The sequence below is a fragment of the Dromaius novaehollandiae genome, chromosome 9, assembly GCF_036370855.1.
Source record: "Dromaius novaehollandiae isolate bDroNov1 chromosome 9, bDroNov1.hap1, whole genome shotgun sequence".
NCBI lineage: Eukaryota > Metazoa > Chordata > Aves > Casuariiformes > Dromaiidae > Dromaius > Dromaius novaehollandiae.
This window is the reverse complement of record NC_088106.1, coordinates 14,886,324-14,905,978: the sequence shown is the minus strand read 5'-3', so window position 1 is coordinate 14,905,978 and position 19,655 is coordinate 14,886,324. Positions and strand designations below refer to the sequence as shown.

Here is a 19,655-nt window from a genome sequence, read left to right as displayed (position 1 = left end):
ATACAAGGCTGGGGCAGGGAAGAAGGTTGCTACAGCAAAAAGAGGGTTTAGAAGAGAAATGCCACCAAGGAACATCTAATCTGTTAGAAGTATGGAAAAGGACATACAACAGGATGGAAAAGAAGGTTCTTTATCTCCATTAACTGCTTCTTGGAAGCAGACCTGCAACTGGGTACTACATGCTATTTATATCCCCTTCTCACATGAATTCCAGTGTTTGTAAGGCTGGAGTTGTCGATACGTCAAATAACTTCAGACATCAGTTTCTTCTATCCAGTTAACAAAAACTACAGTCAAGCAAAACACAAAAATTTGCCAGGCAGAGACCAGTTCCAAGTTTAAAGGCACACAAACTCTTATGGCAGCAGATCTGCCATACAAAAAACGCCCTTGACAAACCTGGTATGAGCAAGGAATCACAGTCCCAAGCAAAACTCAGTAGCTGAATACACAAGTCCTGGGGAATGGACTGTCAGTGTGCCTAAAATACTGGATCTCTTATGACCCCAGTCTCAGAGGACATAAATCCAGGTAGAAAATAACTTAGAAAGGTCAGATGCGTCAAAGTGCTGCAAGTCTCCATTTCCTCCTGGCACCTGTGAGCAAAGCTAAGGTGCTAAGTTCACCAGCACCAACTGACTTGCAAAGTGTTTAAAATACATCTTACTGCAGACAAATAAGATACTGAAACAGCTACTCATATTTCACAGCCAAGGCAACAAGGTCATTGCTTCTCCACACACAGCAAAGAACAGTAGAAGTAATTCAAAAGCATAAGCATTTTCTTGTTCCTAATGATATGCACCTTGGAATACACCGTATCAAGGTCTTTCAAAACCACTGAACAGCAGAGATTATATTTGGGGGTTTTTTTGTTGCTAAGAGGGTAATTAAATACTGAGACGGGATTAGTGATTCAACATAGGCTAGTCTTTAGCTTTTTTGCTTATGCTCAGTCAAGTTGAAAGAGCTTTTCCACCTCTTCTTGTCCTTTAGTTTCTTTAATATGAACTCAAGTTCCCATCAGTCCCCAGAACTCAGCCAGAACAATACAAATGTCACCGTCTCTAAACATCACACCTACATGTCCTTCGCTTCCTGGGCAGCCAGGAGTACTGGAGCGTCAGGGAGTGGGAGAGGGAGCGGTCCCATTCATGTCGGCTCTGGCAAATAATTATTGCCAGATGCAGAGGGGAAAAAAAAAAAAAAAAGAAAAAAAAGGGTTTAACTGCTCACATCGGTGCAACAGAGTCGTCATAGCACTGGGAGCAAAACAAGGAAAGAGCATACTTTCATGCTATTTCAGATAGTTATTTTAGCATCCTTGGTGCTACTATGCCTGGCAGTGTGCAGGCTGCTCAGCTAGATGCAAGAGAGGCCTTTACAGAAGCACGAAAATAAAGCTCGGTGCTTCCCAGAATTCTTAAAAAGACGAGACAAAATTCATTTTCTCATTATCTTCCCAAATTCTTTCTCTTAGAGAATCTAGGATTTATAAGACAAAAAAAATTAAAAACAAAAACCCACCACCACAACCACACACACACAATTCCCCACACCTAGCCCCTGAGTTTGGAGAGCTCTTTTATGCTCCCCATTTCTGAAATGACCACCCTGTTCTGCCCCTTTAGTCCTCCATTGCCTTCTGGTGTCAAGCTGTTCTAGACAATACAGAACGCAACAACAGCGAGGATCATTTTGTTGCCAGAACACACTGATCTTTCACAAGGAAGAGACAGCAGGAACGTACAGAGAATTAAGGAAGAAAAAGATCCAGTAACAAAAGGATGTCTCCAACTTTTTATTGTTTTTGCAGAAGAGCTCATGCTTTCAGGAGTGGAACTGCTGCTGACACAACGTTTTGCATCAGCAGTTCTGCCTGTAACCTGGATCACAAAGTTAGCAAATCCCTTTTACAAAGTCATACAACAGGAAAATTGTTTCCAGTTCCTAGTAAGTAGTAAAAAGGGATTGTCTCTGTGATACAAAACAAATTTTGTTGTCATTTACATGCTCCCACAGCTAAATGCTAGCTAAGACAGAGCCAGTGAAATGTAGCACAAACTTTCAAGATGCACATATCTTCCCAGTGCCATCTGGCTGTGCTAGTGACAGGGAAAACAGTGGCTGATTTGTAACATCCCAGGCTTCAAATACTTTCTGAGCAGTTCCTTTGAAGCCAGCCCTGTAGCTCACACATCTGCAGTCCAGAGCTCTTCCACTACATTGCTGTATGTGCCAGATGAACCACGCCAGATCCATCGGCAGTACCTGGTGGGTGGCATCATGAAGCAAGAGACCAGTCAGGATACCATGCAGCAGCCAGGAGATGTGTCCTGCCTTGCAGGCCCTACATCTGCCAGGACCCCAATAGAGGACAAGCTGCTATCTCTCCTTGTGACCTGATAGAGCCCCATCACCTAACCCCACTCATGACATTTCATGCATTGCAAGAGACTGAGGGAGACACAAAAAGCAAGAAAAGCACCAAAATCAGCTCTTGAAGGGGAAGCCCAGTTTGGGTTTCTCTACCCCACAATGTTTCACTTTAAGAATCACAGTGTGTAGAAAGCCAAAACGTGAGCTATGGGGTTAGATCTGGCTCGAGGCCTTGCGCAAACCTGCACTGCTGTGCAAACTGGAGCAGTCAATAAGGATCTTCCTGCAGCTGCTGCTGAAGTCTGTGCCTACAGGAGAAGGCATGTCCCCAGCACTCATCTCCCCACCTCCACCAAGTGACCCCATGACAACAGAGACAGCAGCTCCTCTTCCCAGCTTGCTTCATCCTGGAGTATTTGCAAGCACAAGCAGAGACTTTCAGCCATTTAGTGCTGTGGGACACCAAACTGCACTATGCTGAGCTCCTCAAAAGCACATCATCAGGTGCAACAGAAATATGCCAATATCTGCAATTTCCACAAGACAGAGAATTCATTATAACACTGCGCATTTCTGTAATGCACAGCTCCTCCTAAGTCTTTCTCAGACCTTAGCCAGGACAGGCCCAAAGCAGATGGCCAGCAGTTACCCCACTGTGCCAACGTGCAGCAGAACACGAAAGCTCCTTTTCCATGGTCAGGCAACAGAGTCCAAGCCAGGGCTGGGTCCCATGACCACCAACTCCACCCTGTCCTCATTGCTCCATGCCATAGAGCCTAGCATCAATACTTCTACAGCAATTGATATCCAAAGGAAAAATGAAACAAAAGCAGGAAACATACTCTTGATCAACTCAGAACTAAGCAGCTAATTGCAGTGCTCTGACCAAACAGGACAAGCATTTCAATGGCTCCATCCCACACTCACAGGTCTTTTTGGCGTTTCTGGATTTGAGCACGTGCTTTCAGATCCTCCTCCTCTTGCAGTTGCTTGGCCATCTGCAAGTCATGTTGCACTAGACGATTACGCTGAACGTTTGTTGCCAAGTGATGCTCAACTAGAAAGAAACATAGACAGGAATACCAAACAATCAACCTACAGAAGTTAATGGTGTGAAGAAGACAAAGCAAGTGGGAGGGAGATCCCAGGCTGGAAAGGAAGACACAGCTTTCAACAGGGAAACACCATGCAACATCTCTAGAGGTGGGCGAGTCCTGAACTGAAATTGCGCTAAAAGCTTGAGATTGCATTGTTTCAACACTGAGGGGGCTGCATATAAGCATTTATTACCAAAACAAGATCTGCATATCTTAATCACATCCAGATTTATAGGGAATGTTTCTTAGGCCTTATATTTCATTTTCAGGCCACAAAAAATTATCCTAGATTAATAAAGTGGGGGTGGAAAGGACCAGCAGAGGCTACTGAGGATGAGCTGAACCTAAAACACTGCTGAAGGATCTTTCTCTAATTTGCTCTCAAGAACCCCCAGGGATGGAACTTCTCTCCCCCTCCACATAATCAGTTCCAGAATCTCACCACCTTTATATTTAGCAACAGAGCAATTCAATACTACAGCAAGTCCTTCACCATACATGGATACTGCCTGCAAGGAAACATAGCTACAAGACCTGCAGCCAAGAGCCAGCTTTATTTCAGTTGTTCTCAGGTTCTAGCAGCAAGGACACAACTTCAGCACAAGCTGCAGCTCAGCGGAGTAGCTAGAACAGCATTAGCGCGTAGTACCAGGAGATACCACTGGTCTTGGCACCCACCTAAGCAGATAAGAGAGGCCACCACACCCCAAACTGCAATGCAAACATACCGCAAGTAACAGATAAGCGTATAAAAAATCACCAGTTGCTTTTGAAAGTCTTGACTGTGCTTTATTTTGCCCTGGTAGCATGCAGCTGCCCTACCTCAAAATGTCTTGAAATGTCTCATTTCAGAATTGCTAGCGCTTGCCTCTTGAAAGAAGTAAGTAAACAAACAGGCTTCTTTTGGTTGCACCTCAGGTTGGCCTATAAAAGCTGAAGCTTTCAAAATTGCTAGTCATTTCTAAAAACTTTGCACAGTAATGAAACCTCAACTGCACTCCCACATGCAATTTTAGTATCAATAGCATAAACAAACTAAACTCTAAAGGAGATTACAAAATTGAATCACTGAAATGCAACTGTCTCTAGTGTGCAATGTGAGCTGAGGCAGAACGCATAATAGCGTTACACGACAGTGAGGACAGGAAGAATAATTCGTATCTCATTAAAAAGAATAAAATGAAATAAAATAAAAGCAGGGAGGATTTTTCTTAGCAAAACCAAACAAAAATAAATATCTGTTGGGACAAATTTGCTTCAATTTGCTCCAAAGAACATTGTTACTTACTCTCTTGTTCCTGTAGGTTATGGGCCAAGGTATGATCTTCCAAAACAGCAAAGTCTCGACACACTGTATATAGAAATAGAGCCAAGAGAATTAGGGTCAGAAATAAGAAAGCATCAAAAGAGAAGTGGAGGTGGGGGGGAACACGCACGCACAAATACACCTGATGCTTGCTTTCCATCTGCTGAGGCCTGGGCTCGTGTTTTTTTTTCCCTCCTGCACTTGCAGCTGTTTTTACATGCACTTACTTTTTTGGCCCTGTTGGTATAACAAGCCTTCTCCACTCTTCCTTCTACCTCAGGTTCTTCAGTTTAAGGCCAAAAGTGCCCATAAGACCACTGTATCAGACCTTCTGTGCAACACCCTGTATTCACTCAGCCAGAGTTTTAACCAAAACCCACCTTTAGTGTGTCCAACTAAAACCCACTTGAAGCATTTGTGCCTTAACCATCACTTAAATTTGTTTGGCTTCTCCTCCAGCCACTAGCTCCTGCTATGACTTTCCCTGCCAGGTTAGAGAGTCTGACAATGGTATTTCCTCCGCACAAAGATACACGTGCACTATCAGTACATCACCTCTCCAGCTCCTCTCCAAGAAACAGAGCAGACTGAGCTCCATGTCTCTTGCAGCAAGACATTACTATGGGCTCAGGAATTGTTTTACAGTTGTTCCCTCTGCTTCCTGCAAAGCTTCATCGGCTCTTTAAATGCAAACCAAGAACCTTCGTGTTGCTCTTGTGAGTGCTGATGCTCCCTCCTCACCACTGCCAGGAGCCAGTGCCCAGGGACCACATCACCTTTTTGCTCCACATGGCACGGGAAACTCCGGCTACTGGGCTGTGTATTCCCTATGGCCTTGTCAGAGCCACTGCTCTCCGTGACGCAGACTTCCAATGTGGCCGGTGTTCCTCATGCCAAGCTATAGCCTTCTCACATTTGTCTGTGTTGTAGCATGTCTCATTTGAAGTGACCCAAGTCAGCAAGCAGTACAAATGGCTGTGCAAACATGTCCCACCGTTGGTGTCATAAGCCTCCCCAGCTTTTGGGTATTTACAAATTCCTATCAGCAACAAGTTTATATGTACTCTGAAGAAGGATGAAAGTCTCAAATAGCACTAGGACCAGCACTGATTGCTGTGGCATCACATCAGAAACATCTCTTAACCTATCTAGTGTATCCTTACTGGCAATGCACACCAAAGTTTCTAATACAGAAGGTTAAATCACAGCAATTTGAATGGCTTAAACATAATTTACTGATGTAACAGAATTTTGTAACAGGTGAAACTGGCAACCTGAATTTGGGTCTGTTTGGCACAATCCACATTCCAAGGAATTACCTTGTCTGGCATCACTGCACTTCTATGCTCTAAAACTGTAACAAAATCCTCCATCAGCTTTCCCAGGATTTTGCCATTGCTCCCAGGACTGCTCTTCCCCAACAAAAGAGTTTGAAAAAATCACAAGGCAACTCTGGAATAAGCAAATCACAAAAACAAGGCGGGGGGGGGAGCTAATGCTCACTCAACAGCTAAGAGCTTTGAAGACTCACAGAATCAAAGGAAACCTCCTTTATAAGAAGATAGGCCCAGACTTGACATGGAACTGCAAGAGGAAGATATTCCCTCTCTAGCCCTAAGGTTGGGCTGGATGGATGCAACTAGTCCAATACAGGGAGCTGTTACGTTTACTTTTTAATTCTGAAATGTGAATGGTCAGATCTTCAAACTTATTCTGAGAACTAAATATAGCTTCTCTTTCCTTCAACTAAAAAATGAATTAATATACAAAATATTGCTGCAGTGTTAGCTCTTTAGAGAATCCTGGGAGGGTGGAAAAGCCACACTTTGCTCTGAAAGCATCCTACTTCACCTCTCAGCAGCCAGCAGCTAAGGGAGATGCAGCCTTCCCTATGTGCCAGTGCAACCAGAGAACCTTTTACTAAAAAAGCCTATTTTGTTCATGAATACAGCTGTACAAAGCTTTTCACAGCATAGTCAGCAGCACCAAGTCCAAAAAAAGATGGATTTTTGCAAAGATGCCATCCTGGTAGTCCCACAGTGAAGCATTTTAAGTGCAGACATCACCAAAGGAGATTTCACACATCTCCTACACAACACAACTAAAATGAAGCCTCCTTTAAAGAAAAGTTGTGTTTTTATATAATTCCATTTCCTCACTAATTTTCAAGGTAGTCCAAGGGCTACCAAAACATTTTCCATGGAAACTGGTGGTGGAAACATGGTTTTCCCACCTTGTAGACTCCTTTCTTGGTGAAAATTGTTTTCTGTACAGCTGTTCTCAGTGCCTAGAAGAACTGGACCTGGAGAAGCCAAAGCAAAGACCAGCTGCTCAACAAATATGGAATCAGCCCTTAGCATTACCGGCAGGGATAAGCATAGCTTCTTAAAAAGACACACCAAAAATGACCTGGAGACAAACTAAACAGGAAAGGGATGAGCTCCCTTTGGCACTAGTCTGAAAGAGGCATATTTTTGCAAGTGCCTACCACTTTCACACTTGAAATGTCAAAGGAATGCTCTATCCATACCATAGGAAAACACAAGGGTTTATTTTTAACTAGTTATGATAGGCACTGGGGCAATAAAATACAAGAGTAATGTCCATAATCTGACAGGGACACACACAGCATCCATTCGGTCTTTCACTAGTATATATGCATCAGCTTCTCGGTGAACTGAGAATAAACTGTGACCTGTGCCCCGAAACTGCAATATAGGGCCCTGCTCAGCACATCTGCCACGCACCACGTTCCTGTCACATTCAACGGGAATTTAAGGCAAGGGCAATGAAATACTGAGAATAGCGAATTCTGTCACTTGTTTTTCCTGAATGTGATAAACTAAACTGCTTAGTAGGACCCAAGAGAGGAATACGTCCTGTTTGAAATGTATGGCACAAAGTGAAGAGTCACAACACGCTTTTGAGTCTGCAAGCAGGCATGTGAACCACTTCCGTTTCGTTCTGCGGCGGCCACCCCTGGGGAAGACCAGGGTTTCTCTTCGGCAAAGCAAAGTGACAGCCTCGAAGAGAAAGTGAAAATAAACCCCAAATCCCCAGAACGTACTAAAAGTACAAGGGGAATTTATGAGGAACCCATTTATGAAAGCATCCAGCGTCTGAGAAGACATAACATTTCCATCATGGCAAAGCACGGAAAACACTACAAGGAAATGAGAACACAGCTGCACGCCGAGCCCCAATCCCACGAGCCTTCCTCCTTCTCCTTCTCCCGTTGATGCACATACTCCAATAGAGGAGCGTCAAGAAGTTCCTCTGCGTCCCAGCACCTTCACTGAATATCTAGAGGAGTTTCTAACTTTGCATATTAAGAAGTCAGATAAATGTTTTATTATATTCAACAGAATTTTGGGGTTTGCCTGGCTGCATTGGAGGGGTGACAAAAGGAAGACAGGACTCCCGCTTCAAGTGGCTCCTACCAGACCTCACTTCAGGTCTAAAGCAAGGTTTCAGAGGCGAGGAACAAACAGCAGGGTGGAGATGAAGACACAGATTACAGCAATATGATCCCCTGATCCCCTAGTGACTCACTAAGCGTATATAATTTTTAAGCATATATAATTCTGGATGGTGCAATTAAGGTTTTGTTGTTGCTTTTTTTAATTGCAGCTTCTTTTAAAAGGAAAGAGGACACAAAACCCTAAATAGCATTGAAACACTTCCAGGGGGCATTTGTGTATAAATAAAGAAAACGCTTCCTTGAGCCACAGAACCGAGAACACCACACTGAGTTTCAGGAATGGTGCTGCTCACCCGTGTGTGTCACACAGGGTGCTTGGTGTTCAAACACAGGCAATTTTATGGAATTGGAAGGAAGGGGGAAAAAATCTTGTCCAGAGAAACGTTACCACTGTGGTCCCCGATACTTAAATCCACAGGATGTTTGTGAAACGACGACCTGCCTCTGCTCACATCAGCATCATCCCACCTGCTGGAAGGGCACTCAGACAAGAGTCTGAGGTTCGAGCCCTGGCTAAGAGCTGAGCAAAGATAACACAATACAAAAGCGCAAAGAGTCTGCCCAAATCTAGGGCTGTGCTTTTACCACATCTTCCAAAAGCAGCACTGACTCCCGACAGTTAAAAACAACCAAGAAGGAGGAAAAAAAAAAGTGTTATTTTTAACTGTAATAGTTCCCTGATGAAGTTCATTGCACAGCTGCCCAAACAGCTGTACTAGCAACACACGGGTGGGGGGCAGCACAGAAGCAAGGTTGAACATTTGAGAGCTGCATATTTAAAGACTGCTGCTGGAAGAAATGCTGATGAAACTGCATCCCAGCCCTTCCCTACTTCTTTCTGCACAGGCTCCTACACTGCTCTGGTCCCCACAGTATTTGAGAGCTCTGCTTGTCAGTCACGATGCGGGTGGCACTGGCAGACACACTGGCTCCATCCTCTCTTCACCAGACAGAGGCACGTACACAGAGAGGTACTTCAGGGTTTTTTTTTGTACTTTCTACCCACACCCAGGCACTCTTCGCTATTTATTTGGGAAAAAACACAGTGATGGAAACATGTGTGTTGTGCAGGCGAGGAAGTGGGAGGGCTGTGGAGGAACATAGATGTTCTTCTCTCAACAGTCTTGCACCAACCCCAGAAAAGTCTCATCTCCTACACTGAGCTTCATCCCTAAAAATACAGCACTGAATTTTAATCCTTTTTGATTCATGAGTTGCTACAAACTTTGCGAAGAAAGCATGGACCCCTCTAAAAAAAGTCAAGTGCACATACTGTTTTATTGCATAGATGGCCTTGCTTCATCTAGCTGTTCCTTCACACACCTATTAGAGATAGTACCTGGATCCCAAAGAGTAACTCTTTTGGGGGGAGATTGGGGGGGGGGGGGGGAGGGGGGAACAAGAGAAAATCTTCTGGTCCTCACTTCCTATGGACCACAGCTGAAAGTCACGGGATGCCAGGAGACACAAGGCAGGAACCATGGTTCCTGTCTTGGCTGTTTCGGCTCTTCAGGCCAGTCTACGTCACTTGTAGGGCAGTGCCCAAGCCAGGCAGCACATACAGCCTAAGGTACCACCACATGAGCTTCCCAGCTCTCGTCCCAGAGCAGCCTGTTGCACTAGTTCAGATACAGTGCCACCCTCAACACAGCCGTGTGGCACCCAGACCCAAGGTAGCGCCCACCCACCACCTGCCCTGCCTCTGCATGCACCCCTCTGGGGGCAAGCAGGGACAAAGCGAGTTTGTCTGCGTGGACAAAACCCTAAGACAAGCCACTGCCAGACGTGAATTCTAAAGCTGTGCCTTGAACCTGTGATGGTTATCCTAGGAAGGGAAAACTGCACAGGTATTCATGATGCGCTTGCTGCAGAGTGGAGGCAGAGGTTAGGCTCCCAAGTGCTGGGATTCAATCACTGTCCCTAGTTCCCAAAGGAAATGGTGCAGAGCAGGCTTGTGTGGCAGCAACAAGCCTTGTAGCTGCTCACACATTTGGGCCCATTTGTGCATTGCTGAAGAAGCCACTTGGCTGTGCACACACTGTGTTCAGCCACTCTTCTAAGCCTGTTAAAGGACAACTTGAGCACACAGTTCTCGCTTTGTGCTGCTGAAGCCACTGTCAGGACACGAGGCACGAGAAGACCTTTCATCATCGTCAGAAACTTGGCTGGTCTGGCTGCCCCTAACTCATTTGAGCACATTATTCCCGAGTCCTGTCAGTGTGAGAACAACGTGCAAAGGAAGATGAGAACATCCCCTTCTGAATGCGATGAAGGGCTGTCAGCTCGCCAGGTGGCAAGAGATGGAGGACACCTGCAACTCCTTGGCAAGTTTGGGGGCCATGGCAAATGCAGAACCCTCCCTCAACACTAGACCCCATGCTTGTGGCATTGAGTCAAGCATGACTGAAACAGCAAACGAGGCCAAGAAAACCAGCCCTCCTTTCTCGGAGGCACACATCCAACAGTGAAGTAAATACAAAATAACTAGAGACGTGCACTGTTTCAGACCATGCCTGGCCTTCCAAAACCAAGCTTCATCTGCCCTAGTCCTCCTCACCCCAGGATACTCACTACCAGGTATTATGTGCACAGGGTTTGCGCTGGGAAATAGGATGGCCCCAAAGACAATGCAGAAACTCACAATTCCTCTTCTCCAAGAGGCTTCATATGTACGGGGAAAAAAGAAATCAATTTCCTCATTTCCTAATTATGTGTCTACGAAATGAATTAATGCACATTCACTGCTGTAAATTGACTCGACTTCACATCTCTGGGCCCTGGCGGTGAGCCATCAGATGGTCGCACAGCAGCAGGGGTGCAATCAGAAGCTACAATTGGCAAGTCCAACCAAGCATGAAACATAACAGGTTTACCAGTGTTTGATTAAGCCAATCTGCCTTGCCGCAGCAGGGAGTGGGCCTCAGATATGCACTTCCGGCACAGCTGTGAGTTTAAAAAAAAGAAAGAAAGAAAGCGAGCGAGCCAATCTGGGAATCCCAGCCACTTCCACAACCACAACCCACAGAAGAGACTGACAGGAGCACAGCTGGAAGCATCACCCTTTGCAGCAGTGGTGTGCTGCAAAAGCCCCGCAATGGCATGAAAGAGGTAACTCACCTGCTGGAGGGATCCAGAAGAGAGCCACTCCTTAAGCTCCTAACACGGGTTTTTGTGCTGGTGGGAATTAACCCTGAAAGCATGCCTTCCAAAGCAGTGCCCTGCCTTTGAAGCTCCTGTAAGCAGGGTTCCAAGCCCTGCCATTATGGCTGAGATATGAATGTCTTTAGGTGCAACTACTTGACCAAAATATATATATGTGTATGTGTGTGTGTGTGTGTGTGTATATACACACACACACACACACACACACTGCCATCTGCCTCACTAGCTTCCCCCAGCAATACCTCAGCTTCATAGCTCAGCATTTCTAACACTGAGCCACTTTGCAGCAAGTGAGGTAACCACAACAGAGAAGCAGCGGCAACCTTAGATGTTGCTAGTGTTGTTCACCTGTGCAACAAAGCAGACAAAAAGGTAGTGACCAGCAAGAAGTGGTGTGAATATGCACTGCCTCTGCAAGCGGTCAAATGCCACCGGCTTCTCAAGCAGCAGCTGGCTTGCAGCAAAACACGCACAGCGGAGCAGCCTCCTGGCTACACACACCACGCTTCTGCCTGAACTCTCAGACTACATTTTGAATTCAGACAAAGGGCCCAAGGGCCCTCTTGGTTTGCACTGCCTTTCTGACTTGCTCTAGGACACCGGCCAGTTCAAGACCCAGGAACCACATATGCATGTCCCCAGTATTTCCTTTAGGCCTTAAAAACCATCTCTTGTTTCCCACCACCCCTGCCCTCCCAGCATTTCTCCATCAGCATCATATGCTGGATAATTGACAAAATAAACTAGAAGGTGTGAGTCATGTTTAGTTCAGAGCATCTGCATTTCCTGAATCCCAAAGGAAAGGACAGGAGGGAGGGAAAGGAGAGAAGAGACAAAAGAAGTGACACAGGAAAAAACAGTTTCATCAGCTAGAAACCACTTTAAGGCCTACAGAGCTGACAAATCAGTGACAAATTAAGCTGACAGCAGCAGGTGCAGCCTTCTTCAACCTAATGGTCTCAGGAAGATGCTGAGTTATTAAAAACCTGCAGATCACAAAAAACGCTGAAACCTCATGCAGTTCCCTATCAGCAGGGGCTGTCAGGCCACTCCAAACTAGGTAAGTGCTCCAAAATCTGCTGATCCTCTCCCTGAATTAAAGCTAACCTGAGCAAGCAGTCACCCAATTGGAGGCAAGAAACTATCCAGAGGGACATTTCCAGAGGAAACGTGCAACTCGGACGTTTCCTCCTCACCTCCAGCAAACAATGAGCAAAGCTGTTCTGCCAGATACACAGCCTGACCTCGCTGCTGCTCATTTCCTTCCTGCTTCTCCCGCTGCACCAAGAGATTCCCGAGCTCTGCACCACATACAGACACCAACAGAGGCTGGCCAGGACACGTCTCCACTCCAGTAGCTCGAGTTGCACAAACGGCATTCCTGGGACCTTGTTCACCACCTACGGTCAGTGCCAAGGAAATCAAAAAGCTCCCACAGGGAAGGAGAACACTGCTCCGAGACGGAGGGCTGGGCTCGGCAGCCTGGAGAAGCGAAAGAAGATTTCTGCTTCTCAGCCACAGCCCATCTCACACAACTGGGAGCTACCAGGCAGCACAAAGAGGCTGGGCGGCCTCACTGGGGATCAAATTGCAGGGTAGTGGCCTAATTCTTAATGGGCAAATAGCCACAGTAAGAAATATCTCTGTAAAACTGGAGGGTTTTTTATTGGCAGTCTTGGCCTAGATGCTAACAAGAGCTTGGGATTTGGGAAGGCAGTTATTCTCTCTGCTGTTAAGCTAATGCCCTGAGGTCAAGGGCATATAGAGGTTTGTTTCTGTCTGCACCATTCTCCAACAATAAGTTCTCACCAGTCCAACCAATGCTTTAAAAAGAAAGAAAATATATTTATTTTGGAACCAATCCTCAGAGCATGAGTCTATTTTTTAACCTGCCTTGAAATAGAAGTCAGCAGAAATCTCCCTTCATGAAATGCCTTCTCTGAGGCTATTTGTTTAGCATTTTCACTTCTCTAAATGTGCCTGCAAACTGTACCATAGAACGGTCCTCCAGCTAAGATAGTATCTGCTGAACACCCCAGGGCAGAAGGGGGTGTGCTTTTATGGTATAAACAGGAAACAGAGATACACAAGACTGCAAAAAAAAAAAAAAAAAAAAAAAAAAAAAAAAAAAAAAAAAAAACCACCACAATAGACCTCAAGAGGTCATACTAGACTATCCCCCAGCCACAAAGCCTGATAAAGTTTATCCTTCCACCTTTATTACAGAAAGTGGTCATCATTTTTATCATTAGATAATTGCACCCTGTGTAACTTCATCTGCAAAATTTCTCTGTAAAAATAACTTTCCTTATCCTCTAGGTTTAACACAACCCACAGGTCAGGAATGTTAAAGGCCATGTCTATGATTTTCAGAAGAAAATATTAGAATGCTTCAGGCTTGGACATATCGATGCACTTGAAAATGGCCTTGACCCTTCAAGAGTACTAGCAACCTATGCTTTGAAAATTCAGCTCTTTCAGAAAAGTCCAGTTCAGTCCTGGCTATGAAGCACTTGAAGTCACAAGAACTTCTCCTACAAGAGTCCTACAGTCAACATTGCTGCTATAGCTGCTGCCTCCTATTCCAGGAGTGTTTGTGCATTGGAGGTACTGAACACATACACTATTTTGTCACTTTAAAGTAGACGTATAAGCTGCTATATGTTAATGTATGTCAGCCTCTTGCCATTACCTGCCAGGCTCAGAACACAACTTTATCTTCTCCATAGCTCTTTCTTGAGCATGTCAGTGTCCATCAGCACGTACAGGACTGCATAGCCCCAAAAGGAAAAGGTCACTCATGAGCTCAGCCATCGCACCATGGACCCTTAGTAACATTCAGGTGGACAGGGATAAAAACCTCGAGGCAGATACATCACTCAGATGACTTCTCCAGTTCGACATCATAGCTAGATAGTAGACCCCAAGCAGCCAAACATTTTACCCAGAATATCTGTGACTTAGTTCAGTCTGTGTGTGGAGGAAGTTGGTCTTAATCACTACAGAGAACAAAACTTTCCTCTGTAGTCATCCTCCCTAATATCTGACACAGCTGCAGTTGACTCAGCCAGCTCCCATAGACTCAGGAGCCAACACCATGTGTGTGATACGAACAACTAATAATAAAACCAGAGAAGCTTTCCTAGCGTTCAAGTTCCACCACAGCCCCACAACCACAGGTCACAGCAGAACGAACACCACTGCCCCACCAGATATGTTTTACCCTCACTTCACCCAAGGGCAAACCACCACACAGGTCAGCAGAAGATGGGACAGCAGCTATCTTCACTAGGAGAGGTCAAAACTCTGGTTCAGATGTCCCCATGAGCACTATTATATTTGTCAAAGGTGCCTTCAGGAGTGCCCCATCAACCAGATGATACTACACTTTATTTTTTGGGAGGTGGGAGGGGGCTTTTGCAGACAGGACATCATGACATCATGACAGTTTTTTAGTTTGAAGTCCAACACTACTTGTTTAAACTGAGGCAAGGGAGGGGAAAGAAAACATACACACACAGGCTCTTTTCATGCACAACTCAGAATTGCCACCCACTCAGAAAACTCTTCAGGTATGGGGCTTGCATCTCAAGAGAACTGCACTATATGCATTCCATCTCCGCACACACATCTCAGCAGTGATCACTGTATTGTGCTTTGATTTGTTAAGTAGCTTTAATTTCAGCATTTTAAGCAATTTTCTTTCACACAAGACCTTTGGAGGGACATGCTGGATTTCCCAGACAGGCAAAACTTCCTGTTCTCTGCTAACTGCAAGCCTACACTCCTTGCTCAGTTCGGTAATTTCTCTGCAGAGGACTGGCAGTTTCACTCTGCAGTTCAGGGTGGCATTCAGGAGCTACAGCACCCAGGAGCACAGATGCTTTGCTAACATTTCTAAACTCTCAGTATCAGGATGCAGTAAATAAGCTCACACAGTGGCTCTAGAGAGAGGGAGGCAGACAGCCTGGAGCTGAGATTGAATTCAAAGTGTCATCTCTTCCAAGCTTTTCCTCCTGCTCAGTCCTGAGAGATAACCTAGCAAAACACAAGGGAGACAGGATCCAGCAAGAAAGCTCTCAATACTCCTCTGATAATGATTCAGACAGTTTCGTGACTGGTTATACCAAAAATAACTTCATCTGAAAACCTGACCCCCATGTAAGTGCCACCTGCGAGAAAGAGTCCCAGTTCCTCTTGAAACCCTGCAGTGTGGTTTTACGCCACCGGTGCTAGTTTGGAGGAACAAGCATCTCTGGATGGGGCAAAACAGAAGACAGACTTTCTTGAAAACATCACTTTCCTTTCAGTGTTCAGGTGACTAGAGCCAAGCCAGAGACTGCTCAGAGGCCTGTAGCTGAAGCAAAACTGCAGCTGGAAGGACAGACTGTAGCATCAGTGCATATACTGAATATACTTACAAGCCAGGTTTTATTTAGCCAGATCAGATACAAAGTGAAGGAAAGCTGCACTAGGATGTGCCTCAGGACAGTGTCCTGGGCTTGCTGGAAACCTGGCCAACTGCTGCATTCTCAGCAGAAGGTGTCTGAACCAATGCAGCAGCCAGCCCTGACTCCAGCACAGATTCCTATCAGCCTCCTCTTTCCTCAAAAGGCAGCTGCCAGGCTGCAAGGTCTTTCCCCTCTGCACCCATTCAGCTGCTGCCAGCGCTGCAGAGGAACCTTCTCTGCAGGTCCAGTCCACAAGGACAACCTTCCTGTGTCTCACACACCGAGAACACTGCTTCATTTCAAAACCCCTTTTCTTTGCTCTGTCAACTCTTCTCAGGTTCTCGCTCTCCCTTCTCATTCCCCCTGCTTAAGTTCTCCAAGTCTGTATTAGTCATCTCTGGAGAACGTGAAGTACCAAAGCTGGTCCTAGACCAGCCAAACCTTCACATCCATCTACAAAATAGTCACTGGTCTGTAGGGTTAGAGCACTAACAAAACATGTCCCTCTGCCTGCCATAGCCTTGCATTGGCAGTCTGCCCTGAGAGCAACTATCGATTTAAAACAGTTGCATACGAGGGCAAGAACATGCCCCCGGCCTCTGGGGCCAGATGAGCAAGGAGGCAATGCCCACAGCACAAACCTGGAGCAAACTGCTCCATGGCATCTGTGCTCAACTCATGTGCACTGTGAAGCATGAGAAAGAAGCAGGCAGTCATCCTTTTAAATGCCTGCTCCCCGAGTCCACAAAAATTCCTGCACTTCAGCCACACCTTTAAAAAGATTAAAATCGGGACATAACAAGTTCCTCTGTTATGCAGCCAGAGCTGACAGTCTGGGCAATGCCAAGAGTCTAAAGTAAAAGATAACTGAATAACTTGATCAGGACTGGCAGCAAACCTGCCTTTTCTCTTCCACCCCATAGTACGAAGGATGTGGGAAATGCTAGCCAGCCTATGCAGCCCTAACCAAGGACCCAGCCCCTCGAGCACTGCAGTTAAGGGCAGGAGAGCCAGCCTCTTTCCAACACCAGCTTCCTTCGGAAACCTGGCGCCGACTGAATTGCCGGCAGGAGAGCTGAGCTCTCTGAACAGCAGTGCTCGCTGCGTGCCACGGAAACAGCCAACACCCTGGCGGCTTGGAAAATTCCCAGGCCTTTTCCTACTGTCCTACATTGCTTCACCCCAGCCCCCAGCCGTTCACCCTGTGGTACTGCCAAGGACTCCAGGAGGCACTCTTGAATTTGGGACATAACCCCTCCCCTCCCCGAGTCAGGCAGCACCCCATCATAAACTGAACTTTGGAACAGAGGGAAAAAATTTCCTCCTATCAGGATCCCATGAGTAAGGTTTACCGTACCCATAACAGACACATGAGAGGCTCAGACACTTTCACAGCGCAAAGCCGTTCCTGTGCCACAGAGGCAGCTGCCTCTGCGCCAGGCCTGCGCTGCCCCAGCCCCCCGGCCAGGCCGGCAATGACAGCCCCTGTGCTAGGCACGTTTCCTGCTGGGGCACGCTCCAGTCTTGCCCTGTCTAGCTGTAAGAGGCCCACGCTACGTCCACCATCTCTTTTGGAAAGGTTTCTGCAGAGAAACACCTCTCACCACCAGGAAATACTGCTGTCTGCATTTGATTCCTTCCTCCCTTTTGTCCCATTATTTCTTGGGTCAGCCTTGTCACTGTCCTTAAGAAATGCCTGTCACACAGTTCCTTCAAATATTTGCCTAATTATGTCCTCTGCCCTTCTGTCGTCACTTACAGAACACCACACACTTAGCCTATGTAACATTCCCTCTTAAGATGATTCCTCTAGATTCCTGGTTCAGCAAAGCTGCTGGGAGAAGAGAACGATGCGCATACACACACATGAACTCAAAGCTTTAGCGTATGCAGTTTTTTAAGCCGCCTTTGAAAGGAGAAGTGAAGAAGAGTGACTCACTTGCTAAGCCACTTCAGCTTTCTGTCCTGAACAGCACTCACCGCAGCGAGGGCTGTCAGGAGCACGCAAACCAAGCCACTACCAACACTGACCCGAAAAGATCAAATTATTTTTATCATCACGTCAGTGGCAAAGTAGGTTAGCATGCAAGTACAGTAATCATCATTTGATCTTCAAGAGCCTGACACAAAATCCTCAAGCACAAACAGAAGGGCTGTGCTGAGGGCCGGAGCAGGCTTTCCTCTGTGCCTTCTTCCCAGGGACAGTAGCATTCATTGCAAGGGCTGATGGCTTAGTCCACTGGGCACCTGGGGCAACTGATACATTTTATGAGCTCCTAGGCCCAACCAGGCTCCCTTGCTGAATGCAAGGCTCACGACAGCCCTGCCTTGCCCTTGGGTTGCATCTCTCGTGTGCAGTATGGGGCTACACCCTCTCCTGCTCTCAGTAGCCCGAACCGTGGGGCTTAGGGTAGCCTGGCTGAACAGCTCCCCCAGCTGCAGCACAGCACTGAGGCCATACAGCACCGGCCTTATGACTACTGTGGTGCCTTTTTCGTACAAAGAAAGAGCCTTCTCTCCTGGGAAGGCTCCAATTTCTATTTTAAAAGGCAAGCATAAATGAAGTGTCAAGAGACTTCCATGAGGTCTGATCACGCGCCTGGGGGATAAGCCAGCACCGTAAGGTGAGCATGGAGCATCTGTGACACATGTCAGACTCTGGGGAGACAGGAGCTCTGCTTTCCCGGGCCGAAACGCCCAGCCAGGTGTGCAGGGTGTCTGACTCACTGCTATGAAAGAAGCCAGCAGGAGAAAGGGAAAGAAGAAGAGAGGAAAAAAAAAATCTTTATAATCTTTTAAGAGAGAAAGACTAAAGGACAAGCTGGCAGAATGCCATGCAAGGAAGCAGACCTTAATCTCCTGAACTCTAGGGCAGCCTCATCCCTCAGTCTTCCACCTTCAAACCAGCCCTGCACAGAGGAGCAGCAGCAAGTCAGTGAGTGGGAAACCGGCCAGCCACAGGCACTCTGGGAAGGGGGTGAGGAAGCAGGGAGGGAACATGTCGCTTTGTCCTTTAAATCATTATGTTCATGCAAACTGGATGTCCCTGAGCAAGACAAAAAACAAGGCCTATTCCAGCATACCAGGGACGCTTTACACAGCCCCAAGGCACGTCCCATCATTTTCCCTAGCACGGTTTTCTGTGCGAAGTCCCAGTGAGGGCACAGCTGGCCTCTCCAGCTCTTTGTGGCCGCTGCCTCCAACTTGGCATGCAGGAACCCTCTGACATTGCTCCTGATCGCAGGAAATTAAAGATTAAACAGAGGGCAGTGGCCACAGCAAACACAATGTTGTCTGCAAAGCACTGCCCAGCTGGGATTATTACTCAGAGACCCACAAGGGGTGACGGCCAACATCCTTGAACCGCAAATAGGGGAAGGGGCCCCAGCCTCCCTGCCACCCCAGGAGCCAGGGCAAAACAGACTGTGTGCCCCGTACCCCAGCCCCAAAACTTCTCTGCTTGTCAGTAACTAAGGAAATGCCTTTGCTTGCAGAAGGGGTTAACGTGAGTCTGGAAGCTCCTCTCTGCTAAAGACCGCTTTTTGGGTGATCTTGTCATCTTGGTGCAGTGTCCATGGCAGCTCACAGAGGACAGCACTGAGGATTTAAGAGAGAGCAGGAGGCAGACCTGCTTGTTCAGAGTTGAGCTTTGGAGCCAAGAGCCTGAAATGCTAATCCTGCCCATCTCCTCTGCCAAGTGCTGCTGATCCAGAACAACTGAATGCATAATAAAACTTTCACCCAGCTTTAGCCAGAAGTGAAACGAGACCCGAAGCCTC

The 19,655-nt window shown here is 46.6% G+C and overlaps 1 protein-coding gene across 2 annotated transcripts in view; it reads right to left on the bottom strand.

Annotated features, from left to right (window-relative positions):
* The window catches only part of CCDC50 (coiled-coil domain containing 50), a 47,464-nt gene that overhangs the window by 22,731 nt on the left and 5,078 nt on the right, over positions 1-19,655 (bottom strand). For both annotated transcript variants that reach the window (XM_026093481.2, XM_026093482.2), the window contains exons 2-3: positions 4,765-4,827; positions 3,307-3,436 (exon numbers count right to left, since the gene is read on the bottom strand). In XM_026093481.2, coding sequence (XP_025949266.2) covers positions 3,307-3,436; positions 4,765-4,827 — 193 coding nt within the window. The remainder of the gene's footprint in view (positions 1-3,306; positions 3,437-4,764; positions 4,828-19,655) is intronic.